We start from the raw sequence: 27,482 nt of genomic DNA, 5'->3' as shown, positions 1-27,482 counted from the left end.
TATTGCAAGTGGTGGCTCCTAAAGGAGCCGTTTTTGTGTTTTACCTGTGGAGTGCAACGTCGAACGCTCGACCCACAGGATTTTTTCCCCGCGGAGTGCAATGCGGGGTGGGAGCTCTTAAAAGAGCTGTTTTCGTTTTCTTGAGACAATGGCGAACATCCAAGCATTCACAAGCGTTGACAGCTGTTTTGTTTTCTTGAGCCAGGCTTCACAGCAGCATTGCGGTCATCACATCACGGCACGGGAGCAACCAAATCCTCCGTCCCGGGTTTGCAGAATTGACGGATCTCACGAAACAGATACTGCTTCCGTTCTTGAGAAAATCCTTGGGGGCTGACCACGGGTGGCAGAATAGCGGGTGGAAGAATGGTGGGGTTCCTCAGGAGCATGAAAGATTGTTCAGGAGATGAATTGTACTGTTTGAAGTAGATTTTACCAGGTTCGTCTTTTGAAAATCTGAAGTGGTGAAAAGATTTGATTCGTGGGAGCTTGATGAAGTACTGTTCCAGGAAAGCTGACCAGTTGTACACCGGCACAATGACTTTTCCATCGTGTGTCCCGACAAGTTGAGCTTTGTTTACTCCAACAGTGCTGGACGACTCGACCATCTGGGCAAACTCGTACAGAGAGGAAACGTAATTGACTTTGTAGCTTCTCTTGATGATTCCGAAGCAACGGTCGGGACCAAACTTTGTGTGACCGGCGATGAGAAAAGAATAATCAATGGAATCGTGAAGATGGTGAATTGTTCTCCATGCCAGGTACCAGAGAAAGAAGTTGTTCTTGTTCTGTCCCGAACAGTTATCAGCATGAAGATGTACATGAGTTTCGCCGAGTCCGTGTTTCTCAAAATAATGGTGAACGTAACTTATTGTAGTATTGGCTCCTTTACCAACGTCACTTGCCTCGTCGATCAAGTAATTAACCTGTCGGGGGATTGCTTCGCACATAACACCAAAGATTCCGCATTTGCGTGGCGTTTTAAAGTATATCGGGCCTGGCTGCATCGGGTTGCTCGGGATGTGAATTTGTTGCGCAAAGTCAAATGAATAGTGGATGGTCGTGAAAAGGGAACAGGCGTCATGTTGTTTATCTAATTCGATCGTGTCCTCCAATTCTTCGAGGTTGTTCTTCGACTCAGTACAAGCGTTCCTGTAGACGTCTCTCTCGGTTTGAACGCAATTCAAATGTTCTTGTTGCGCCAGGACGCACTCGGACTTTTCCCTGTCCGGAAGGTTGGCAGATCTCAGGAGTTTTGATGTGTTCTGCTGGCAGGTTAGACACAGGTCGGTCATGGGTTTCGCGACGACGACTTCTGGATAAAACTGCTCCCATAGTTTTATAAATTTGGTGTAACAAACAGCTTGTTTGTCCGCTGCTTCGCAAGCTCTTTTGAATGCGCGCCATACATTCATCTTTGTCTCCGACGACGAGAGCAGGCGAATGTCGTCGTTTTTAAACCCCGGGATTCTGCCGGGAAGAAGAACAGCGTTTTCCTCAGCGTAATTGTTAAGAAAGTTTTTCACGTCCTCGGTGACGGCTAGTGGCAAGGCGTTGTGAGGTGTCCTCTTGTGATTTCCATGGATCCTAAGAGCGATCCCGTGTTCTTCATAATGTTCTTTCAATCGGCGAAACCGTGAGTAACTAATGCCATGAAGGTTTAAAAACATCTCTTTGCAGATTGGATGGTTGTGGTAGTGAAAACTGGATCGTGCACTTCGCTTTCTTTTCTCTCCGATTATGTCAACGCTTGTGAACGCTTGGATGTTCGCTAGTATCACAAGGTCGAGTTCTCCGTGTGATAGTTCCAAGCAGTTGTAAAGATTTGATAGCACAGTTGTCTCCTGAAATTGCTGGGAACATTGCCCTCCGTTTGTACCTTGAGAGCACCCGCATCCATCTTTTAAAAACGATTTAACTTTAGCTGTGATCTCTTCACAATCGACTACGTCAGCTTGATCGCGTTCCGCCATGATTGTTGGTTTGTGAAGAGTGTGATAATGCTCGCGGACAAGCACGCGAGCTTATAGCGCAGTTGCCACGACAACGCGCCATTCTGTGGAATTGATCGAAACAGGTTGGCTGCTGTTGCGTTACCTGTCACGGTGATCTGTCAATCGTATGCAAATTTTTTCAGATTTTGACTCGCAAAGTCATGCTTCACTGAGCAGAACAGAGTCCGCTTGCAGTTCAGCTGTCTTGTTTTGCTTTTTTGTTTTCAGGCCTAAGTTATAATAAAAATTAATATCAGTATATTAAGAAAGAAACTCGAACGTACAAACGAAAGAAAGCGACAAAATGTCGAATGTAATTAAAATTTGACCTTTTGCGTCTCGTTTCATGCTCAGTATGTTTACGTTTATATCTTTGCTTGTTCGCTTGATCGATTAAAATTTATTATACTTTTTAGCCACTCTGGGTTCAAGCCGAAGAGATTTAAATTATTAATGGCTTTTCGAAACATTTGGTTGTCAGTTCAAAGTTATTTTTTGTTGTTTTAAGCTTGAAATTTACCGCCGCTAGTATAATTATTTCCGCACCGTCTGCATACAATCACGAATTATTTCTGTCTTTTCGCGTTCGGGCATTTACAGCTATCTGTTTAAAACTTTAGGTTCCGCCGTTCATCGCTATGAGTTCCGAATAAATGGTAAGCCGTTCAGTAGCTCATAGCCGTGCGTTCCAAATTTTTCGACAGCCGTTCGGTTGTTCATAACCGTGCGTTCCAAATTTTTCGTCAGCCGTTCGGTTGTTCATAACCGTGCGTTCCAAATTTTTCGACAGCCGTTCGGTTGTTCATAACCGTGCGTTCCAAATTTTTCGACAGCCGTTCGGTTGTTCATAACCGTGCGTTCCGAATAAATTACAAGCCGTGCGTTACCCGTTCGGTAGCCGTGTATTTTACCCGTTCGGTATAAAGCCCTTAGTGTACGTTTTCGCGTGAGAGGTCACAATTATTAGTTAGTGTGGTTATTTAACTAGCAATTTTATCTACAGCTATTAATTAAGCTTATTAGATGAAAATCATTAGCAAACTTACTTTAAATAATTCGTAGTTCCCCAGTTTTTTGCCATCTTCATTTTCTTTAATAAAGAACAAAAAAGGTTTCACTCTAACAACTAAAAAGACCCTCATCAAGTTGTTAACAGAAGTTAACAAAATATAGAATAGAACATTCACTAAACTACAGCTTGCATAACAGCAAATAATTCTTGACTTAGCATTGTTATTATCAGTTAAAGCTGATTATTATAAGTATATTATAATTATTTTTGTCTGGATAAAAGAAAACAAACTACTATTTTTTTGAAAAAAAGAACAACTACTTTCAGTTTGCAACAAGATCGATCGAATTATTTTTGTAAAATGAACACCGTGTGCATGACTCACCTTTGCTGGTAAGGTGACGCGTAGCTTGCCATTCTGTGTTCCTCCATCGACTGAGCATGATCAGCAAGATGCTGCGGTAGCCCTGTCGCTTGCGGTGACATTGGTGGTCCAAGGTCTCCTTCGCCAACCATTGAATGGTCCTGAAATACAGAATAAAAAACACACCTAAGATTAAGAATGTAATAAACGATATAAAGAGATCAAGAGCATAGGATCATTATCATCGTTAGGGCTGCAACGATACACCGGTGCACCGGTGAATCGCGATAATTTTTGTCAAGATACGAATATCGGTATTTAAACATAATATCGCAGTACGTGAAACAATAAAATATTCTTCATCAGCATTCAGAAATAACTAATTTTTATGACTTTTAACCCATGTCAAAGCTCTCAATAGCGATTTATTAAACTGAGGGAAAAGAAAGTTCCATTTTGCTTCACTTTTATTAATTCCAATCACTTATTCTTTAAAGATGCAACAAGTAGTCGTCAACTGACACAGCCTTGTGTGCCCACAAGTAAAAACATGCGGTTTACGAGAACGTCACTTTGCAAATGAGTTTCCGCTGCTGAGAAAGTGGAAAAAAACTGAGTTACCAGCAGAATTTATTAAAATTATGCACTTGTCAGCTGTATGTTATTTGTATCGTATCGTGTATCGTATCGTGGCACTTGTATCGAGGTACATATCGTATTGTGAGAAAATGTATCATTGCAGCTCTAATCATCGTAAAACCAAGGTGTGGTTTATTACAAGATAAGATAGAAAGAAATACACAATATTATAGCTCTATTCAAGGTCCTAGTCTTGTAATGATATAACAGTACCACATGAAAGTTCTGCACAATAGCTTTTCATTTGAATGGTGAGGTACTGGGAATGTGGGGGTGGGGGTTATTGGCAGACTTAAACGTTAGCACCACCTTGTCATGATAACATACAGTACCACATAGGTGGAGGGGGACAGTGGGTGGGAGCCTGGGAGAAAAAAAGGGTGGGAGGAAACGGGAAGAGAGAGGACGGGAAACAGGATTCCTAAGGTAAATCAGGGACGGCGGAGCCGGCGGGGGGGGGGGGGGGGGCTTTAGCCCCCCCACTTCCGAAAAAATAAAGACTTTTTAAGAGAAGAGTCTCTTAAGCCCCCCCACATGGAAAACTGCTCCGCCGTCCCTGTGAATATGAGTATAAATTTCGCAAATGGAAAGGGGGGGGAGGCAGGAGTAAAAGGAACAGGAGGTGGGAGGTTCAGACCCCCTGTCCCCCTCCACACATACAACTCAATAGTTAGAATCACCCTGTACAGCAAAGTAAAAAGTACCACATGAAAGTACTTCTCAATAGCTTTTATTTGAATGGTCACACTCAAGTTAGAACTATATTGATGGTTGACTATCGCAATACATGTACTGTCAATAAGAATTACAAGAAATAATATATGGAGACAGTAACAGGGGAGCATTTAAGACTTTTGTTAACAGAATTCCCTCTCTTACAGTACAATCTTTTAAAAAATTTCTCACCTCAAGTGACATGTAATGTGCGTGTGGGTGTTGTGGTTGTCCGTGCTGATGCATCATTTGCCATGAAGCTTGCGAGAAAGAATTGTGAACAGGACTGGTTATGTACTGCGAGCCTGACATTTGTAATTGATTCATCTGATTGGCTAGATGCTGCACAGAGCTCTGCTGCATTGGGCCGACATTGGCTTCCATCGATGAAGGTGTCACTGCTGTCGCCGCAGCAGCTGCTGCTGCCAGTTGACTCTGAATCATCACAGATAATGTCGGTGAGTACTGTAATAAAACTAGATTGCAATGTTAACTGGTAAAGAGAAGGGGTGTCAAATGGTAAATTTGAGACTTTGCAAGATGACGAGTCTGATATATTTTTCTACAAGCCGGAGGCTTTCTTAGCTTTGCAAAAGAAAATGAGACTATGAGAAGGCTTCCCAGGAAAATTTGTAACAGGGTATGCACAAGAGCCCTCACCGGTTGAAGCTGATGCTGCATCTGAATGTATGGTTGATGTGCAAGCCAGCTGCCACCTCCGCCTGCTGCAAGTTGGTATGCTAAAGGTATGCTTGTTTGCACAAAGGCTGCACCGTGCTTGAAGAAGAACATAACAAATCAAACTTGACATCAATCAATCAATCAATCAATCAATCAACCAATCGCTCACTCTCTCAACCAATCAATCAATCAATCAATCAATCAATCAGTAGCAGGTCCATTTTTACACTTTTACTTTATCAAAGGTAAAGTAATAATTGTCATATGATTTTTGGAGAGAGACAGCCTTGAGAGAACCAGTACAAGGTTTAAGCACGACCTTAAGCCTTAGGCATCTGCTGCTGAACCCAGTAGCCCTGTTACTGTGTTCAGATTGCATGTAGCAATTAAGTTGCACATATCTGGCTGTGTTAAGAGTTTGGATGTTCTAAATTTTGCATCTTAGCTCAAGTTTCAAATAGTTATGGTACCTACCTGTCCAGGAAGTACTGTGCCATGTGTTGTCATAACCCTCGCTGAGCTAGTAGACCTGCATATTGGTAATGTAATTATCAATCAAATAGGGCATATTGACTAAAGGTATACTCTTTTGATGTTTTATTGTGTATCAGATGAAAGGGAATGTAGCTTCCTACATAAAAAAAATAGTAACTGTTATAATACTGTACAATACTCACCCATTTTGCATAACTAGTGGTTCACCATATGATCCCAGAAGGGGTACTCCCTAAATAACACAAAAAAAACACAGTTAAATTTAACTGGTGTTTCCTCTGTAGCACGGAAGAATTCTACTATATCTTTCCAACATGATTTTTACTGTCAGCTTTTTTGAACATATGCGTGTCTACACACTGAAAGTTCTCTTTGACATATAATTGGTCATTTTTAAAATTTAGAAAAAAAGATTGATTCACAAACCAAACATTTCTTGAAGAAGAGTTTGATATTTTTTAAAAAAAATAAAAATAACGCTTACCTCCTGTCTATTGATTGACCATGAATTTTCTGTTGAAAGAAGAAAAAGAATATAAAAAAGGTAAAATTAGATATCCATGTACTTCCTCCAAAAAATAATATACATATTATGTAATCTGGTCATCAATCTTTGCCAGAGTGCCAAGTATTTCTTTCTTGTCACTTTTCACACATGTCATTTTTTGGGCTTATAATCAGAATATTAGGTACTGGTTATTCACTAGGTGCTCAAGCTCAGTACGCTCATGGGGGATTCAAGGGAAAACCCACACATTATGCCATCTTCAAAAGTACAGTATCAGCATGCAAACTGCAATAACTATATATAAGGTGAGCAAACTAACCCATACCATGATTTTGCTGAGTTTGTTGTCTTTTCTTTGGACCTCCATCAGCAAACTTGACAACTAGTCCTTCATAGCTTCCTGTAGTGATGATGAAAAAATAAATTTAACAATGCATTAATAATATCCATCCATTTATAAAAACTATTTGTCTAAAAAAAATTCGAGCAGAGGGTTACACCTGCAAAAAAAATCATGCAAGCCGGAAATCACCACTCCCCCCATCAAATTCTAATGGTCCGTCCCTAAGAAAATGTTTGATGCAGATGAGTCACTGGAATAATTTTTTAACATTGATTTTCGCTTTTCAATTCAATTGTACCTATATGTACACAAGGTGTACCGTATATAGGAAGCAAAATATTTTGTCAGAAACTTTAGCCTGTTTGCTAACCAGTAGACAACCAGGGCAGTCTTTCTTCTGCTCCTCTTCCAGCGCCTATGCTACTTGCAGCTTGCAGCTTCTCCACCCATAATTTTTATATCTCAAATTGCATGATCACTCACTGTTTTTTGTGATCATCCCCATGGATTTTAGAGCAAATAAAAGACTGCTCACAGTTAAGCCAACTAGAAAAGGAGTCTGGTCTATCTTGAACGTTGGAAAGTTATATAATGGAAAGTTGCCAGTCAGAGACCAACACTTTATAATTGATTTGTAACCCAAAGTTCTGGACTTGTTGTTTAACACAAAGCACCATGGAAAATACATTACAGAATGTATTTGCATAATTGTAAATACATGTACATACAGAATAGGATGTAGCGAAGAGACAAAGCATCATAATAAAATTTTTAATTACCAGGAATCTTTTCTCCATTAAAGTCTTTAATTATTTGTTCACAAATCTGTGTATTTTCCATTCTGTAAGAAAAGGTTTAAAAGAAGAGGATTTTAATGTATTAGCCACAATAAAGTACAGTAGAAACCCAGTAACTCGAACTTGGATAACTAGAACAACCCCGCTAACTTGAACTAAGTCCCATTTCCCTTGGATTTGACCACGCTTTTCAGTCATTTTTTTCAGTCACTAACTCGAACGTTTTTTTGTTTCTCTTCAGAGTTCCAGTTACCAGGGTTCTACTGTAAAAACAAATTAATTGTAATTTAAGGTAAGAAAACAGGAATGTTGCAACATTGGTGACTTGGCAAAGCTAAACTAACGACTGAATTCGCAAAAAAAAAAATAGGAAAAAAAACAGTAAAATGTTTGTTTCGCTCACAACATTAAGTAAATGTTTGACCAATGTTAAGTTTTGAAAACAAAATTTATGGTGTGAAATTGTTTTCAAGGAGTCAATTGGTGTTGTGTAAGGGTTTAAAAAAATATTGTAGCACAAACTATGACCTCACCTTGCAAATCCTACACCTCTACTCTCATGATCTGTATCTCTTAATATTCTTGTTGATATAACTTTGCCGTATCTTCTCAGCAATGCTTCTAATTTCTGGAGATACAACACAACATTGAGGTTTAAAGCCTATTGAGGGTATAGAATCTGGGATTGCTTCTGATGTTGGTAGCTCATGCATCTAGGGAGGGGGAGGAAGAGAGACTCTCATATGAAAAGGACAGGGATGCAGGGGTTTCATTAAGTTTTGAAGTAGGAAGGCAGCAAAGGGAGAGTAGGCGAGCAGAAAAGAACACAATGAAGCAAACTTCCTTAAGTTCAATTTGAAGGTAGGCGTGTACCGACTCTTGACTTGGGTGGGTCCCACCTTCTAATGAGAACCATGGGGATGGTTGTTAGTCCCCTGAAGAAGACCAATTTGGGTGTGGCTCAAGCTTTTTTTGAGAGCTAAAAGATACCATTTTCCAAGTCTGGTTGGTCTAGACCACCAATACAGTATGATGGTGTTTTTTATTTCTTCGCATGAAAATATGAAGGAGACCTTGATGGCTAAATGTAACTATTGGAGTTCTTTCCTAAACACCCTACATCAGGACTCAAATAATTCGACCGACCAAAATTTGCTCATATCCCACTAAATCCCAAGTGTGGTCGGACATGATGTCTGGACAATTTTTTGATCGAAAATCATTTTACAGAAACAATGAATAAAAATCTGTCCAACATGAACTTTGTTTTGTCCAACCAAGATGGTGTCTTAGTAGGACATATGTCCTTTCAAGTGAAAAAAAAAATATTTGCAGCCCTGCTACATTGTAAAAACAAAATACCAGAATCCATAATTTTGTTGCACCCCCTTAGTGAGATGACAATATAACAATAACTTAATGTATATCATGACACAAAAGAAGGCATCCACATTTAAAATATTCAAAAACAAACTTACCGCTTCATCAAAATTCTTTGGAAGATAAAGAAAATATAAATTTGTAGGGTCTTGCTCTTGTTGCTGTTGGGAAGAAGATGATACATTTATTTTTTTCCAGTATATCACTGAGTACTGTATGCAAGTTGCTCAACTTTAAAGCCAAATTAAGAAAAATTACTCAAATTTTACTCTAAATGTAAAATTTAACAATGTTTATCATACATAAAAGAGTTAAGGTATACAACATAATTAATATACCTAAGGCATATACCATTTGTAAACATTCTTATCAGTGGTCAAAAATTGTAGAACAGAATTTTAACTAACCATATGCACATAACAACTGAAAGAATTCAAATTATTACATGTAGATACATAATTTGTCATTCTTGTAAAAGCATGTCTTATGTCATCAAATGGACATCTGCAGTCTTAATTAATGCAAGAAGAAAATTTGGTGACAAGGAGACTTGTCATTAATGACATCTGATTCAGTGTTTTCGTTAGGTGCATTAAACTAGCCAATCACTGCATATTGACCCACCTGTACTTGTCAGTTGTATAAAGGCAAACTCTCTTAAATTTGCATTTGCATATATACAAAGCAGTTAAAAATAGATATAAAACTAACTATGTTGTGGCTTTGATTTGATGCCTTCTTTTCTGTTCAACTTTACATGACACTGTGACTAAGTTTTACATTGTATAATTCATTACCGGTAATAGGTAAATATACAGTGATAATTATTATTTTTTTATTAAAGCAACATAATCAATTTCAAATGGACCAAAATAAATTAAGCACATTAAACAAATCACTGCATGATTTCTGACCACAAAAATGATCATAAATTGGCGTAGGAAATGAACAGGAAACACAGTGAACAATGCAACACCACATTTACTTACCTTTGCCATCTGTGCTTGAATTCCTTTGTTCTTTAAGGCAGTTACTGCCTTTTGTGCCACAGTTGGAGACTCGAAATCCACAAATCCATATCCTGTTAGAATGAAACAATTGAATCTTTTTATTTCCAACAGTAATTAATATTTTCTCTTCAAAATACACATTATTCTCAAACAGTTGCAAGCAGGTGACATGAATAATATAAAAAGCTACTAGAAGTAATAAGAAGTAAACTTATACTGATAAAATCATGAATTAAACGCATTACACCAAACCTACAGAACGATGCATTGTACTGTATCAAGATATTCCCGGCGTATCCAATTGAAGGCTCGGTAATCAAACCCAATCGAACACCAATCGTTTGATTGCGTTCAGTAATCGAACATAATCAAACTCACAATAAAATTCAGCCAATCGAACAAAATCGAACGTTAGATCACCGAACAGTCGACAATCATTCTCAAATGAATGTTCGATAACAGAACTGCAGTTTGTTTATATTGCGGACATTTTGTACGGTCCACCAATCCCGTGATTAGTCCTGTGTGATTTACTTATCAAGAGGCAGATTTCAAACAAAATAGAGTCAGATTGAATTCGATTGTGTTCGATTGAATTCGATTGGTAGGAAAATCGAACTCACAGCAAAATAGATGTTCGATTTTGTTTGATTACCGAACCCAATAGAACGATTGGTGTTCTATTAGGTTTGATTGATTTTTAGTTCAATTTTGTTCGATTGGATACGCCGGGAGATATTAGAGAAAAAAATAAGAGAAATGAAGGCCAACAACATCACCTTATTAAGGCTTGCTAAAGATGCGACAGCAGTATGCACTCACCTTTACATTTATTAGTGTTCTTATCTAGAATAGCTTTTGTTGAAATAATATTTCCATATCTGTGAATAAAAAAGGTCATATTATGCAATTAAAGAGCAATATCTTGGGCCAGCCAAACAGTAATGATTAAATAACCATTTCTAATAATTACTTGACCACTCCCTTGCTAGTGGGGCTTTTCGAGACCAATTCCTGGCATGCTACATGTACAGGTGTACATCCACAACAATGTTCACTTTACCCACAGTTCACTGCCTGCCCTCTAAGCTGTTACCTAGGTGATGTAACAAGGTTTCATGAAAGGTGACAGGTGTTTTATCATATCACCTAGATACTGGAGCACAGGTAGCTATAGTCAAGTATGTAGGGAAAGCAACACACACTTAATTCTCTGGCAGTCCTTAGGTAAAGTCAACTAGACATTTATGTCATAAGGATTATAGTCATTGGATCTTCATTGCTGGCACTTATCTCTGTTCAATGTGGCATATAGCAACTGTGCAATTGCCACTCCCCGTTTAAGGGGTACTAGCTGATTGCAGGTTACCACCCAAGCATTTTTCAAGTTGCCCTGAAAACTTCCTGGTACCCATTTATACCCTTGAGGAGAGAGAGAAACCGTTAGAGGTAGGTGCCTTGCCCAGAGCACAACAAAATGACCCCATGCCAGCCAGGTCTTGAACCTCTTGATCTGGGGTCTGATGCACTAACCACTAGACACTGTAATTCTCCCTATCCCCCCTCCCCCTCCCTGTGAACCTTGGTCACTCCCTTGAGCAGATGTCTTAGCCTTGGGATATTCAACTGCACACCTCTTTTCCTGAAAGGTTATGAAAGTCCTGCCCACATCACTCACCTGCTACATAAATTATTTAAATCTTCATCGGTGGTTCCTGGTGAAAGGCCTCTAATGTAGAGGTTAGTTTTGCTAAGTTTCTCGTCAGATTCATCTTGACTATCACTTGCTGATAAACTTCTCTGTCCAGAGTTTGGTGGTGGACTACTTGGTATATTGTATGTCTAAAGGTGGTGAGAATACAGTGAAATTAGAAACAGCTCTTTTTCAGCTCCCAAGGACAAAATATCCTGGCTTATTTGTGTACAGGATGTTTGTCACATTGAACCTGAACTATACTGCCTAACAACCACAAGTCTCTAGTATTGCATGTTGCCAACTGGTGAGCTGAATACCAGCGGCAGATCTAGGGGAGGGGCCCGGGGGGACTCAGACACCCACATTACTTTTGGGCCAAAAAGGGGCCGAAGGGCAAAGAAAAAATATTTTTGAGAGTGGGCCCCCTCCTTATTCAAGGGCCCCCCACTTAGCTAAAGGTCTGGATCCGCTACTGAATACCACAAGCTTGACTTCTTAGCAGAATATGGAAAAATGTTTTCCGAGTAGTTTGTGCCACTGACTGTTTGTGTCACTGCCTCCCTTTGCATGCATCGCTGCCTTGTCTTGCATGCCCTGCTGTCTCACACATTTGTAAGACTCTCTTTCCCATGGTTCTACAGTGAAGCCTCAATATCACGAAGGACCAAGAAAGTGGCAAAATATGTTTGTGATAACAAGGTTTCCTTATATCAAGGTTCTTTTCCTAATATTCTACTACTACTGGGGTGAAAAATATTGGTTGTAAAACTGAGAACTTTTCTTTTAGAGGTTAGTTAAATTGAGGTTCCATAGTACAAGCTTAAACATACATTTATAGTACATGTACCATTTATTTCTACTTTATTCTTATCTTTGCCACAAGATAACAATGTCAACCAAAAGAAATATGGCTAATGACTTGCATGTACAATGTAGGTCCGGCTTATACATAATCAATTAATTTATGAATCAATGTTAGCAATAATATTATTTTCTTTCCTAATCTCATTGATTTTGAGCACTGAAGATGTTTGCAGCTCTTTGCATAATGTGAATTAAATAAGCCTCTATTAATTTTGACATTACATGACTGATGAATTTCAGATGTTGTTTTTTTTTTTTCAGTGAAGATCAATACAAAACTGATCTTGGATTAATTAACTCCTTTGAAAAAAAATATTTTGTTTCTAAATTACATAACAATCAAAATTTATTAGTCAGAATTAAATTAAGTAATTATGCAACATGTAAACATATTGAAGAATACCAGACAGTCTGGAAGGAGCATAATGAAATTAGTAAGAATGTCAACTTTGAGGTCACATTTAAGGATGAAATTTTACAATGCTTTTTTGAATGCCAGAAAAATTAAGAGGATTTGAGTGGAAGTTAACATCTTGTTCAAATCTTTTATTTGTTTTTATTTTTTCTTTCAAAAGTCTTCAAAATTTCGCTGCTAAATGCCAGTGGCCTGATATTTGCTATTCTTTGATCATGTATGAATGTACACTGGATGCTCTTTTCATTTCTGTTATTCTTAATAAAAATCATAGCCATTATTTATTCGGAAAAAATGTACAGGCCATGAGGAACTTAGTCTTGCGGTACTTGTGTTTATTTCATCTCCCCCCTTAACAATTTGTAAACTTTGAGGAAAAGAAAAACAACAAACAGGTACATGTATAACTATCCCAGGGACTACCCTAAACTGTAGGTCAACACAACCCAGCCTAGCCACAAATGGGCTACCACCTGACCATGAATATCATTTTTGTCAAAATTAGGTAATACATCACAATGGCGATGATTGGTAAATGTAGCTAGATTACTACACTGCAATGCAGCCACCCACACTTTTCTTGAAGCACAAAAACATTTTAACAATGATGGACATATTTTGACATTGTGTTGTTCCAGAAAATATCTATACCTCTCCCATGGAAGTTTATTTTGGTTTGTCTCCCCCCTCCGGAAATTCCAGTTTCCCTTTACACTTTCCTTTAAAAAGTTTGGCTTTTGAGACACCCCATTCCCTCAGAATTTCCAATGACCTTCTGTGGGTAGAGTATGGATATTTTCTGGAACAACACATTGAGATGTTGTCTTCATCTCTGGAGTCTGTAAAGCCATCTTGGTTAAGAAACCACAGCCACAGATCAGACATTGTTTGTACTCAGACAGGAAACAGTAGGACTACTGTACACATGAGATTACATGACCTCTTCCCATGTCTAACCTTCATTTCCTGTTTATTGTTTTTACCTGTAGACCACTGGCATTTGAAAAATGTAAACAACACCGAAATCATCATATTCCATCAATGATGAACTGATCTCTGGAATATGTACGTTAGCAGCAATTGCTAGGATACCCTCAGTTCCTAACGTTGATAACAGTTATGTTCACAGACTGAGCATGAACTGTAAGTGTGTAACACAGTCATATCTGATAGCCCAGGGCCAGCAGTTTTATAGCCCATTAGGTAAGCAACATTAATTTTATGACTTTGCATGTGTTTCGTGCAAGTTAAGATGACCTCTGAGCCCTTGAATTATCAGCTTGCCCAAAGGCCAAGCTCTAAATCAATCTAAATTAATTTTCTTTGCCCCCCTGCCAATACTTGTCCTGACAACTGTCTTCACTCAGCACCATGTCATTACTATTTATTACACTAGCTATTGTTTATTAAATAAATAGACCATCATTTTGTCTAGGACATCCAAGGACAAACCAAATCAGTTTCTGTTTACCGTCAAAGAAGTGTAAAAATTTAAATTAGTTGCTCCAATATGTACAACCCTTGCTTTTAGAATGGAGGCTGATATATGCCGACTTCATTTGCCATACGTGGCTTTTTATATCTTCAACCAGTCGGTTATTTCCTTATTTCTACAGCACTTGCAATTCTTGTCCAGTGAAGTTTGCTTCTTTTTTACCACACAAAACCATCCCACCTAAGTTACTCTTTTGTCCCTGCTTGTATCTACATGTACATGGTGCTTGGTAAACTGTACATCTGGCTGGTTACCAAAAAAAATCCCTGCTCACATCTCTGTCAGTCTGGAATTAAATGTGTCCTAGCTACCTGACTATTAGAATGCAGCTCCAAGGCTATCAATGTCTTGCATTCATACACATAGTTTGTTTTTTACATACCCCTGGATGATAACCGTACACTGGGGCTGTTGGTGGGAAGCGTGGAGATGCGAATCCTACAGGCCATGAAGGGTATGCTTGCCATGTTCCCGCTGGACTTGTACGAATGTTTCGCCCACTATGGTATGTCTTTTGCTGCTGCTGTTGCTGCTGCAATTAAGTCAAGAGAAAGTGTATGTAGTAAAGTGTATTACACAGAACAACATGGTACTATAAAACAAAATATGGGATGAAGGCTGTTTCAGCCCCAAAGATTGGAGGAGCAAAGAGGTCATTGGTACCAGCTCTAAACTCTGGTTTTTATGAAAATTATAAGGCGACTAAGTGACTTGTAGAATTGCTCTCTCTGGAAGAAATGCTTGTCCACTGACTGCTATCTGCTGGCAGATTTCTCCAACAATGTACTGTTATCATTCTTACACTGTATGGAGGGGGGTATTGAGAAAGGTAAATGTCTTGGGTAAATCAGGACAATAGCACAGGGGCCAAACTCTTGACCACCCACCCAGTACACTGACCATTAGACCACCATGCCTCCAAATAGCACATCAGATTAACCCTCTAATCCCCAGCAGAAACCCTTTATAACAAATTTGATTAGGCGTCTCATGAAAGCAAAATTGACTTTGTTTAAAAAGGGATGCAACAAACAGTTTTGCAACTGTCATGGCCCTCCAATTCCTGATCAAATTAAAATGGACAACATCATCTCTAGACCTGTTGACAATGACTTGCAATCACATTATCCCAAGGACAATTAGTATAGAAGATACAGGACAGAGAAAATGTTTATGCCCACATCAAAGGAATTAAGGCATCCTGGCATATTGTGTCGATGCTTCCAAATGTTGTTCATGGCATGAGCATGTACAGTAAATTACCCCCTCCCAAACTGTCTCCAGAAGTCTAGTGTGTCTATAATTTTCTTTCTGAGTGCACTGACAGCCACATGCAGGTGTACAAGGGTTCCCATCAAGTTGTTGCCTATCACATTCAACTGTTTACCAGCTGGTTCCTTTTTGATCATAGTTCACTCTTTTTGCCTCGAGTTGTCCAGTTACAACTACATTAAATCTTATCACTGGATGCGTTACTGGACTGTGCAATTGTGTATCCCAGAAAACGATAATGGAGTGTACATTATGCTATGGATTAGCATGGACTCAGCTGCTCGTATAACCTGTATAATGGGTGCCTGAAGAGGGATCAGAAGTTCCTGGCAGCAACAAACTCTAATTCTTCACCATGCATGAAGGAAGTAGGAGTGTTGCAATCTTCGCTTGTTTGTTACCTGCCCCCATTTTGCCAGGTTGCCCCCAACAATTTGTGACAATTCTTGAAAGAAGAATGGTGAACCAGTCACAAAAATGCATTTAATCTGTTTCTAGACCTACTTACTGTTTTCGGAAGGTTGGCAGGTTGCTTCTTCCTGTTCTGATTTTGCTGCTGCTGTCTCATTGGACCCTTAACAAAACCGAGAATGTCACCAGGATGAGAAATCACATATTTACATTGAACAGCATTGGAAGTTCTAGGGCCCAACAGTTTGATCCAACTTTGTTAGGTAGAGCTGTTGAAAGCATTTGGCCACCCTATTGCGACATGTTGCAGCAAGTTGAAAGAAATTTGATTGGTGTCAAATTATTGTCCATTTAAAAATGTTTCAGCATTCGAAAAACCATGTGGAACAGTCCAATAACTATGTTGCATTCACTTCACCACAACATGTCACAGCAACACAGCAAGGCTCAACAATGTTAGAAGATGTTATATCAAAAAGTTGGGTTCAATAACCAGGGCTGTAAACTGAGGATGTTCTCCATTTGATGAGATTGACCAGTTGGATCAGCTATAAATAATGACGGTATTTATATAGCGCATTTCCATATGCTCAATGCGCTTTACAACACTTTGCGGGGGACTTAGACAGACTGCAATTGAGCAGTTTACAACGAATGAGGATTTATTTTTACAGATGCCCCCAATGTAATTTCGGAACAAGACCAGGCCACAACACCGGGAACTCCATGCCCTACTCTTTGCGATAAGCGTGTGGGTTCTTTTACGTCCCCTGCTGACCATAACCGTGAAGATGCAAGAGACGGGGCCTACGGTTTATCGTCCTTATCCGAGAAGACTAGAATGTCTAACCATTTGCAGTTGTCATCACAAAGGCAGCACATTCTCCTCAGTTATTTTAAGACCCTGAGTGTTGGTCCGGTCTGGGCTCGAACCCGAGACCTCCCGCACAGAAATCCGGCGCTCTACCAACTGAGCTAACCGGTCGGCAGTTGCAAAATGGAACAAGAGTCTCAAATTTAACCAACCAGGCAGAACAGTCCTCTCCATTTTGCATTACTTTCCACAGTATCTGGCATCCGAGAACCTAGTCTGAAGTACAGCGTCCAAACTGGTTTGTAACGGTGAATTTCAGATTGACTGGCCTGACCGGTAAAAGTGGCTCTCTATAGGTGACTGGTGGTCCACTCATTCAAGAAATTTTCCACTTAGACTGGACTGGCCTATTTTATCTTTGAATGACCACACAGACAGTGATACATTTTTCTAATTTTCTTTAGTGTTTATATAGCTCCATGGTATTTTAATTGTATAATGCATGGTTAAATTGGATGACCAGGATTTTTTAGAAATATCCTTTAAAAGTTATTGCATTCGGTAAGCAAATTAGTAATCTACACTGCATTGCATTGTAGATTGCCCTTTGTTGTATTGTATAGAATGCTTTTTATAATTGTTGATTTTTGCACATGCACATTGGATACCGTCCATGGTCTATACAAATATGTACACAGAATAATAGTGCCGATATGCTGATTGCACCACTTGGGGATAAATTGGTTTGTCACATTCAAAGTGAAAGCCGATCGATGTTTGTTTGTAAGACATTCGCCTTTTGCATGTATTTACACTGTATAAAAAAAAAACTACAACTGGCCCAAAAGTGTGGGCTACAAGAGAAACATTTTTAAAAGTATTTTGCATACAATTTTTATAACATTTTTGTAAGGAGTTTTTAAGTAAAGTGAGTTTCAAATGAGTTGAAGAAGGGAGATCAAACAGAGTATAACTAACAACAAGGAAAATATGTTTGATGATAGTGTAGGCAAACTGTTAAGCAATATATGCAATAGCATTTTTGTTATTATTGGAATTAAAAATTAAGATATCACACTTGTATGTTGTTACAAGTATTATAGAAGAAATAAGAAGTCAATATCATAAGCTACAAAAATAGATCATGTTTACATTCTTCTGTTGAATGAAAAATTGCAGTTATTCAATATCTTCACAGTTTCACAAAAGATACATTAGTATGACTTGAACTAAGCTTTATCACAGAAATATTCCTAATTTCTATTTCGCTACATGATCTTTTTAAATGATAGATTTACAACATCAGATGTATAAAATTTAAATAAGACTCCAGTGAAACTTTAAACACAAATGGATGAAAATATTGAAACCCTATACCATATTTTTTTTAATTGTTTACCTTATGTCTCTATGTCGTTGTTCAAACTCACTTAAATAAATTGTTTTGCCGCCGTGCCTTTCTTAAATTTCGGCTAAGACCTTAGGAAATTGTCATGATTTTAAAAACAATATTTGACCATACCATTTGGTGCTAAGAAAGCCGCAAAAAGTTCTTTGCAAAAAGCAAACGTTACAGACGAGCTAAAACTTCTTCAACAAAACTGTATTTCCGAAGTTTTCAAAAATAAAAAAGGAAAAAACTAAGCAAGTGAAGTCCGCGTTAAGAGCGTAAACATCTCCATATCAATTGCATATTTCTACTAGAATATACTACACTGTACCTTTTCAAAAAACATTTAGTTAATTTGAAAATATAGATAATGAGGGATCAGTTATAGATAACTACATTTTCTAAACAAACGGCGAAAAATGGTACAGGATCCGCTGATAACGAACGCATTTAGACTGTTTTATCAAAACTCCGACTTCGTGAAACACTTACTGAAGCAATACGCAAAAAAAATACTTCTTAATGAAGATGTTCTTTTCACGAGCAACGCTGTTCAAATACGCAGTTTTGGAGGCTTGAAGTTTGCGCAGGAAATGCTTAAGTTTAGGCAAAATTTATTTTTAAAAGATAAAAGAAGCTGACTTAAAGTCGCGCGAATTTCGCGCCAAAATATGTAACAAGCGCATGTTTGAAGTTGAATGTTAGATATTGCATATTGCGCTTGCTATATTTTACACTGTACAAACATAGTGTAGAGGTTCTTTGAAAGATATGTTATTTTTTTCGTAATTTTTCTGTGTAATTCCTGTCGAAAAGCATAACAACAAAGTGCGAAAGAGAGGACATATAGAAACTTAAAACATAACGATTTGCCCGAGATAAAAAAAAAACAAAAAATTCTCTTAGCTTCGAGAAAAACAACAAAACTACAACGAATATAATTGTAAAAGGCAAAAACATTGTTAATTTTCACATAAAACAGGGAATAACTGGTGGAAGATACACTTGGGGCCTTTGTTCTGCGTCAAAGGATAGCGTGTTACGACCAAAAACATAAAATAAAACATGAATTTACTTTCAACTTTCAAATCACTTATCGATCCACGCGCTAAAACAATCAGCCGCTTGAATAAAATTCGCCGCGATCGAAAAAAAACAAAAAACAAATATTTTTCCTCAAAAGATTTAGAAAAAAAATCCCGTGCGATTTTCGCCTTCCAGTCTTCTACGATTCCGGAAACGTGAATTTTTTTTCGGCGGGATTAACGAGTAAACAACAGTTCCCGTGACTAAAGAACTTCCGATGCTTTATTGACAAAACAGGATGAATGGCGTCCAAGCTTTGAGCGCAATTTGGAGTCAATTAGACCTTTCGTATCTACCAACCATCCCGCTTTAGCAAACACCTGAATCTTATCGATTACGGCATTCTCAAATTGCTCACACACCAAGCCTCAAATTCGCAGTTGATCCGTCACAAAAGGACGTTTTTGTCGGCGGAGATGAAAAGCGGCATCAATACTCCGCTGAATATAAAATCATGTACTGTATATAGAATGTAAATTAGCTAGCTTTGCGAGCTTTTCGATAATTTCGTTGACGGCTTTGGCAAGTCACGCAGAACATTTTGTCGTGAATGTTGTAACACTTCCGTCGGAAAAACCGGTTTACGGCCGGCGAATCGATTATTTGACACTCCATGTTGTTCAAGAGACGACAGGTTTCACAAGAGCGACGGAGTGTTAAGCCGAGATCCGAGATTTTTACAAGGAACGCTGTGTTAATTTTGACAATGCGAAAATCGTTTACCGCAACGAAATCAGTCGATTTCAGATGCGAACAGCGATGAGACATTCCCTCCCGCTGAAGTAAAATGGTTTTCCTTCCAAAAAGGGAATGAAATGAACACGGGAAGCGATGGCAGTTGTGTTCAACACCCCTTCACACGCAACAGTATAGCTTGCGTTTTTATTTTTATCACGGGCTAAATATTTACTTCATATACAATGATCATTCGCTTCGGAGCGCCGCTCTAATAGCGAAATCACGCGAATGAAAAGACTTCGAAATAAGCAGCCGCTACGAACGGGGGTTCTTTTGCCAAGAATAGCAACAAAAACAAGGCTTAACTGCGAGGCTCATCCCTTGCTTATTGTACACGCTTAGCGCGAGAACGAAAACTATTATACGGAGAGCATTCGCGGATACGAGCGAAAACAGAAAATAGTATTCGTAACTGCGTTTATGAATGAAAGTGCCCTTAGATGATATTATGTCGGCGAAAGGACACGCAAACTTGAGATCTTTTAAATGGCGCAGAGCTCGCAGAGCTCCATATCATTTCGTGAAACAATGGTTCAAAAAGTGAGCTTTTAGCGAAATGTTTGCTTCGCACAAAAGATCCACACCAACAATGCCGTGCCAAATTACAATCAAGCCACACACACACTCGCACAAACACACGGCCAGAAAATTACCCGGCGGAGCTCGTGAAATAGCTAAAGAATCCTCGATGGCGATTTTGTGTACAATTGACACCGAAAACGCGGGAATGCGGAGAATTCGCGGCAACGCAGTGGCCGTAACACGCGAACAAAACCAACAAACATCGCCAAGATTTCATTATTCATGAACGTGTAATAAACGCAAGCTTTCAAAAAAACGAAACCAAAACACGACAGCCGGCGCACTCTGGCTTTTAACAGCGCTTCTCTGGAAGAGGCGAAAATCTACGGGCAGTCACATGAACGGATGTGGTATGTTATACAAGAATTATTATCTCGGAGGAAAATACCTTCTTGTCATCTCTTTCCTGTCCGTTTTTGTTGCGATTTTCGGCTTCCGCGGCCGGCGTTTCGTTCTCTTCTAGCGCTTCTCCTTCTTGTAGATCCCTGCTCGCGTGATCTTGCGCCGCCGCTGGCTCGTGAGTTGCGTGCGTTGCGTGCGATTCACCGTCCTTGTTGTGCGTGCGTTCCTTGTTGCCTGTTCGATCAGTTGTCATCGTTGATGTCTCTAGAACTTGAACCAATGAATCGCTCATTATACGCCTACAAATCTACAACTGATCGAGGGCCTCTTCATTCCAGTCGCCCTGAATCTGAAAGAAAACCGAAATAAAACGCTCGTTAGAACAACTTGAAATTCAAATACTACGCTGGAGAACCCACTTTAAAGCGGCACTAGTTGGATTTGTTGTAGTACAAGCGATCGTGTTTTACAAACATGTTTTCAAAATGCCGCTTTTTACTGACATCAAACAAAACTTCATGCCGCGAAATCCAGCACAAATCGCCTATCTTTCTTCGTAGAGCAAAGTGCGCCAATTGCAGTCACTCTGAATGCGGGATTTGTATCTCTAAAGCTTCACTTTCAGAAGCTAGAAGAAGCAGGAGCAAGTTCGATCGGACGTAAACAAACCCCTACACACGTGGCCACGGATGGCTTCCACTCGGTGAACTCTACGGCCCGATCACAACATCGGTTATCTTCTTTTACAAAATAAACTGCAAAGAACGCGGTGCTTTACCCGTGTTTTGAGTATAAACTGCCTACTGCAATGACATCGATCGGCTGCCCAAATGCTACTACCATGAAAAATGCTGTGACGCCATGCAAGTCAATTTCCCGCCACACGCGCGGTTGATGTAAACCTACTCTCGCCTCAGCTAACCTCTCAACGTCAACTACATATGAAACACGCAAACTCCTTGTTCGTGAACTCGATGATTGCCAGCAAATCACAAATTACTACCTTTTCCCTAGCCTGCGAGCACGTGACGCTGCTCGGCCAATGAGCGGTCCGGCGGGAAAGCTTTACAGCGGGGGCCGCTAATCGCTAAATGATTTATCGCAAAGAAAGCTAGCGCCGTTGAGACGGGAGTCCCGCTGTCGGCGAGCGTGGGTATTTGTAAACTATCGCCGGTAGAGGCCCTCTGCCATTGTACATCCAAAATGGATTCACGGAGCAACGAAACTTTTGTGCGATTTTCTGCATGGCGTCGCTAAGCACACAAATAGCGGCGAACAATGAAACCCTGTCAGCAAAACTTTGTGTTTGACAAGCGCGTAGCCAATCGCGTGGCCGCATTGCGTTTGTTTACATGTCGTTCTCATCACTGGCAATGTAACAATGGCAAGATATTCATTAAACCTCACGCTTCCAAATGGTTTCTAAACACGCGGCCTTGATTTGCTGCGAGATATTCACTGGGTGAAAAGTTCGAAAGTGAATTGTAAGCGAGCTCGCCACGGTTGCACTTTGCCGTGTGACTGATGACCGAGAAACAAGCTCAGTTAGCACTTGTGTTAATCTCATCATCGTGTACACGATTTGAACGGCGTCAACTGCTAGTAAAATACACCTTTTCTTCAGATAAATGGCGGATTAATACATAGCGCTCCTTCTCTTTATATTAAATCCTTTAGATCTCTCTTTGAAGTGATTCACTTAAGATATTGGTGTATTTACGTAAAAAAATATATCCAGTGGAACTGCTTCTCATTTCTGGACGTTAGAACAAGTGAACTGTTTGAGGTGTTGCGGACGCTAAAATTCACAACCTTGTTCGTTCACACTTAGCAGGGATAGAATATGATATATGAGGCTTTCGCGGGTTAAAAGGGACGTTTGGCATAAAGCCGGCATTGAGAGGATAAAAATCTCTGGGTGGCCTTCGAAAAGACCTGGTAAACAACTTTAAAATAGCTACAAAGTATTATAAGCTAAAGGAATGAATGGATGGTTGAAAAAAAGTGAAAGTGGCGTGAAGTTTTTACCTTGCTTTCACAGCGGTAGGGCGCGGAATCCTTTTGGAAATATCCGTGAAAAACCAGCAGGATTAAATCCACGAGACTTTGGCTGACAAACCGTTAGATTGCAAGGGAGAACAAAGAGCGACCCTTTGGAATCTCTCGCTACGCCAGAGTGATTTCGTGAATAATTGATGAAAGACTCTCTTTGAAATCGTTTGATTTTCATTTACCACCATATAAACACGCATTAAATATTTCTGAAGTTGTTCTTAGGCGACTTAGTTCGGATTCAACCAAAAGACCACGGCGAAAAGACGATAATTTTTAAGACAAACTTTGGAAATGCTCGTTACCTTTTTTGCGCGAAACCGGCTGCAAAATCACGCGAACCTTGAAGCGAAACAAGGAACCCGGAGAAATCATTATAAAATGTTGTGATTTTAGTCACAAAAAGAATGGCTTTTCATGGAACCAATTATAATTTACACGCCATTATATAAAAGCGGCTTGTAAGAACTTTTTGTGATAGTTATTCTTGAACTATGGAAGAGTAGAAAATCGCAAGACTTTTCACAAAAACCGAAAGTATTTCTAACATTTTTTTTAACCGTAAGTTTCACACCAAGACATTTAAGCAGAAGACTTTGTAACTAACTGGTTTACTAATGATTTAAACAACTTTTAAATTTGACACATTTGCTTGATGTGTTTATCCTTGTTTTGCCCAAACAAATAGAGTTGTTAAAACTTATTCAATGGTTAATTTTTATGAACCTGCTAAAGCGGTGATATTTGCAAATAGAATAATCCTCCTTTGTTGAAACGTCCAAACGAAAGATTTTTAACATCGAAATTGTGTTAGGGCTTATTGACAAAGGCGTCTTAACAAACAGCAAAAATCATTGAAATTAGGTAACGAAAAAAACTATTGTTTTCCAAATGTACCAATCCTTCCTCTAGCGAAGGATTTCTTAGAATCGTTTGCAGTGGAACCTCGAATTAGCGAACCTCTATGTAACGAAGTCCTCGGTATAACAAACGATATTCTTCACACCAGTAATAGAAAAATATATGGAAAAACCACGATATAACGAAACCTCGTTATAGCGAACATATTTTATCAGTCCCTTGGCCCTTTGTTACATCGAGGTTCCACTGTACACTGGTATTAAAATGCCGTATTTTACAACCAATCTTTCCTCGCAAAATCTGTTCTTACAATGCACGAAAGATTTATGTTCCAAATTAATGGCAATCCGAACAATTTAAGTGCGAAAGAAAAAACTTTTTACTGTTGTATGTTCCGACTTAACTTTGCATTGCTAAATACCCAAACAATTGCAAGTGAGACAAAGGAGTAAAAGTTGAAAGTTCTTTTCAGGAATAAGTCGTAACTCTTTCATTAAGTGACCTTTTACCCAACGTAGTTCATTTGAAACACAAATAATTTTCGCGATTGTAAAATTCGTTACTCATTGCGAGCGCTTTATTTTTAAGAAATGCTCAACCTTGTACCTTTTAATTTAAACATTCTATTGTACGAATAAAAATGACGAATAAGCTTATACTGTTTATGGGATAAGCATTTACAATGGGTTTTAATATTAATAAAAACTCTTTGGTGATTATAAAATGTTTCGAGCTGCGTTAGTTTGGTTTGAAAGAGTGAAAACGCACCAAGTAAACTTAGTGTATCATCAACTGTCGTGAAGATTTTTGAATGTCAAGTTTTTTTTTTCGAGTTATCTATAATTATTAGCTTTATAAAGAAAAAGTCAGTAAAGATAGGATGTCAAAAAGCAACGTATCAAAAGAAGGGTATATATAAACTAAACTTCCTTCGCACGGAAATTCAGCGATTTAACTAAGAAAACCATTTCTCAAAAAGCTTGTGTAAAAATACAAAGCTACATGTTTATCGTTCATCGCCCGTACAAGTAAACTTGTAAAGTAAATTCTTCATCTTAATCTTAAAAGTTATGTTTTTGTAAAACGATGCAAGCATGTAAAAGTAATTCCAACATTCCGATATTATAAACAAGTGTTTGTTAGCTGAAAGGCAAACAAAAGTACAATTTCGTCACATAATTTGTTCCAAACACTCCTTTTTGTGTATCAAACATTTTTATCAAGCAATCTACTGATTTTTACAATTTAGTCTTGTACAAAAAATTTTAGAAAGCTGCCACCTCTTAAAAACTCACTATATTTCTTTTCAGACTTCGCGTCTGGCAAACAAAGGATAGCACACTGCGAGTGTGTATATAAAAAGTCCGCCGTATCAGTCAAATGATTTGTACACAAAAAATCGCCGTAGAATTCAAGAGCACGGCCATGCCACACCGTCCACAACAATAAAGGCCGGAAAGACCACACGTTGTTTTCGACTAGACAATTCAATCTCGACTCTATCGCCAGCCAAAGCAAGAGATGATACATGCGAGAAGACATTTATAACTAACAGAGCTTAAAGCTAACCTCGTAGTTTATGGAGATCGTTAAAAAGCTTATAGTACTGTTCTGCATTTTGCGATAAAGATGTCAGTGCTAATGTATTTCTCTTAGCTTGGGCCATCAACAGAGGCCTAGAAAAATAGAGGTAGTTTAATGATGTTTAATAGTTTGCGTGTCGAAAAACCATCTGTTGAAATTCGTAATGAAGGGTAGCTTTCCAGATGTGGGTTTCATCTTGAAACAATGCAGAAACATTTTTTTTTTTTTCAATTTTTATGAGCAAAAGCGATCTTTTATCATTTTGTTGGCAATCGATTTTCCGAAGTGCACTAACATAAACATATTTTGTTAAATGATCTTTGCTGATTTATACGGTAGTCATGTTATGAAATTGATGGCACTTTATTTGTGTGAGATGTACTCAGAAGACCACGGCTGGGTGGAAATAACATTTAACAGAGTGTTGAAAATATCGTTGGTTCCTAAGAGTTAACATATCTTTGCTATTTTGTATGGGCCGAGAAGTCGTTATGTGAAAATATAATCACTAGTCATATTTTAAAATATAAAGATAAAGTGAATCATCTTAGTGTTTCAACCAGGTATCTTTTCCTGAATGATACACATTTTGCGATTCGCGTTAAATTCACTTGCTGAATTCAGATATATTGTAGATATTGAAAAAGAAGTGTTTGAAATAGTCAGATGAATGGTGAAAAATACTGATGCTTGCGTGAGTTTCTTCCTTGATACATAATTTTCTCGGTGTGCTAAGTCTGTATAGCTTCTTTGTAAATCGACAGAAAACAGCAATTGCTCTGAGAAATGTACATTTCAGCGAGGTAAAACCTGCGAGGGATTTCTTTGAAGGATCCGGCTAGCGTGCTGAGCTATATATAAGCGGCGTTTTATTGTTGGCTGATCTTGTTTGTTGTTGACCGAGTATATTTTAGCATAAAATAGACAAAGTGGCCATAATATGAATATATATAGCTACAATAGGACACGAACGAAAGCCAGGAATACATCGCCGGCACGGAAATGGTTGCTACTTTTGTAATCCAAAATGTTACGAACACAAGTTTGGAAGCAAATTTAGCGAGTAAACTTTTAGCAGCTGATTAAGTCGACAAAGTAGATGTTGTTTGTATGATTCTTGGCAACAACGTGAAAGGTGAAAAATATACAATCAGTTGTGAGTACAGTGACCTCTTGGTAACCTCGACGAAGGATCGCAGATCGTCAATTTGAGCCACACACTTAGAACAACGCTACTTTGTCTTTGGACGAGGTTCGTCGTGGATTTTGCAAACGCGACAAAGTACACCTCTGTTGCTCGACTTAGTAATCGCGAGACGAGCGTGTTTTTTTTTGAGTACTTTGTGAGCCTACCCACGTGTGCCGAGGGTGTTAACAATTTACTCACCTTTCTCTACGCACAAATAACTTAACAAGACGCCGGTTTATCACGAAAGCACTGTACACTAACTTTTAAAAGAAAGTGACAATCATTTGCTAGCTTAAAATGTTTGCTATGAAGCTCTCAACGCACCGATGTTCTTTGTGGAGCTTCAAAGCGTTTTTGACACGGTAGAGAGAGACGAAAAACAAATGGCACATGCGCCATTTTGAAAAGCACTCACGCAATCACTAAATGCAAACTTGGTCGAAATTTGAATTACTTTCAATTGAAATTTAGCCATGCGTTTGCTTAAGACAAATAGAAAAGCACTGAACTTTCGTGCGATCAAGAACACGATTTCCTCCGCCTTTGTTCCGCCCGGAATCATTACGGAAAGCGAACCCGTCAGTTTAATTCAGTGATGTTAATTGAATACAGCATAGTGTCCTGACTGACGTTAATGAAAAAGAAGCAAAGCCGCAACAAGTGCTCTTGTTTCTTTGGAGTATTTTACTTAGCTCGTCGAGTTGTTAGCCAACGACATTTTCTCTCGAGTTTGATTTGTACATCTTTATTTGGT

General features: G+C 38.8%; 2 protein-coding genes and 1 long non-coding RNA gene across 13 annotated transcripts in view; 1 reads left to right on the top strand and 2 right to left on the bottom strand.

The window, feature by feature from the left end:
- LOC144659411 (uncharacterized) overlaps nucleotides 1-27,482 on the bottom strand; it is a 56,476-nt gene that overhangs the window by 12,008 nt on the left and 16,986 nt on the right. For 6 of the 11 annotated variants that reach the window (XM_078519831.1, XM_078519830.1, XM_078519826.1 and 3 more), the window contains 16 exons: nucleotides 21,089-21,391; nucleotides 16,188-16,253; nucleotides 14,790-14,939; nucleotides 11,616-11,779; nucleotides 10,760-10,818; nucleotides 9,917-10,008; nucleotides 9,026-9,088; nucleotides 8,081-8,175; nucleotides 7,530-7,591; nucleotides 6,733-6,807; nucleotides 6,384-6,412; nucleotides 6,082-6,131; nucleotides 5,879-5,933; nucleotides 5,384-5,500; nucleotides 4,916-5,158; nucleotides 3,392-3,531 (listed from right to left, as the gene is read on the bottom strand). In XM_078519831.1, coding sequence (XP_078375957.1) covers nucleotides 3,392-3,531; nucleotides 4,916-5,158; nucleotides 5,384-5,500; nucleotides 5,879-5,933; nucleotides 6,082-6,131; nucleotides 6,384-6,412; nucleotides 6,733-6,807; nucleotides 7,530-7,591; nucleotides 8,081-8,175; nucleotides 9,026-9,088; nucleotides 9,917-10,008; nucleotides 10,760-10,818; nucleotides 11,616-11,779; nucleotides 14,790-14,939; nucleotides 16,188-16,253; nucleotides 21,089-21,334 — 1,706 coding nt within the window. In that variant the 5' untranslated portion in view covers nucleotides 21,335-21,391. Of the gene's footprint in view, nucleotides 1-3,040; nucleotides 3,085-3,387; nucleotides 3,532-4,915; nucleotides 5,159-5,383; nucleotides 5,501-5,878; nucleotides 5,934-6,081; nucleotides 6,132-6,383; nucleotides 6,413-6,732; nucleotides 6,808-7,529; nucleotides 7,592-8,080; nucleotides 8,176-9,025; nucleotides 9,089-9,916; nucleotides 10,009-10,759; nucleotides 10,819-11,615; nucleotides 11,780-14,789; nucleotides 14,940-16,187; nucleotides 16,254-21,088; nucleotides 21,392-21,820; nucleotides 22,037-23,070; nucleotides 23,241-27,482 lie in introns of those variants that run through there. The other 5 variants (XM_078519834.1, XM_078519833.1, XM_078519827.1 and 2 more) reach the window with 5 other exon arrangements.
- LOC144660346 (uncharacterized) lies at nucleotides 234-2,899 on the bottom strand. The gene has a single exon (XM_078520952.1). The coding sequence runs from the start codon at nucleotides 1,971-1,973 to the stop codon at nucleotides 234-236; it is 1,740 nt and encodes a 579-aa protein (XP_078377078.1). The 5' UTR covers nucleotides 1,974-2,899.
- Nucleotides 12,508-14,405, top strand: LOC144659417 (uncharacterized). The gene is made up of 3 exons (XR_013571886.1): nucleotides 12,508-12,565; nucleotides 13,902-14,115; nucleotides 14,348-14,405. It is a non-coding gene; the product is annotated as an uncharacterized LOC144659417 (long non-coding RNA).

The sequence above is a fragment of the Oculina patagonica genome, chromosome 7, assembly GCF_052425735.1.
Source record: "Oculina patagonica isolate OP01 chromosome 7, crgOcupat, whole genome shotgun sequence".
NCBI classification, from domain to species: Eukaryota; Metazoa; Cnidaria; class Anthozoa; order Scleractinia; family Oculinidae; genus Oculina; species Oculina patagonica.
The sequence above is the reverse complement of the archived record's forward strand: the minus strand, read 5'-3'. Positions and strand labels throughout refer to the sequence as shown.

Coding starts and splice junctions, on each gene's coding strand:
- LOC144660346 (XM_078520952.1), bottom strand. CDS start 1,973: ATGGCGGAACGCGATCAAGCTGACGTAGTCGATTGTGAAGAGATCACA.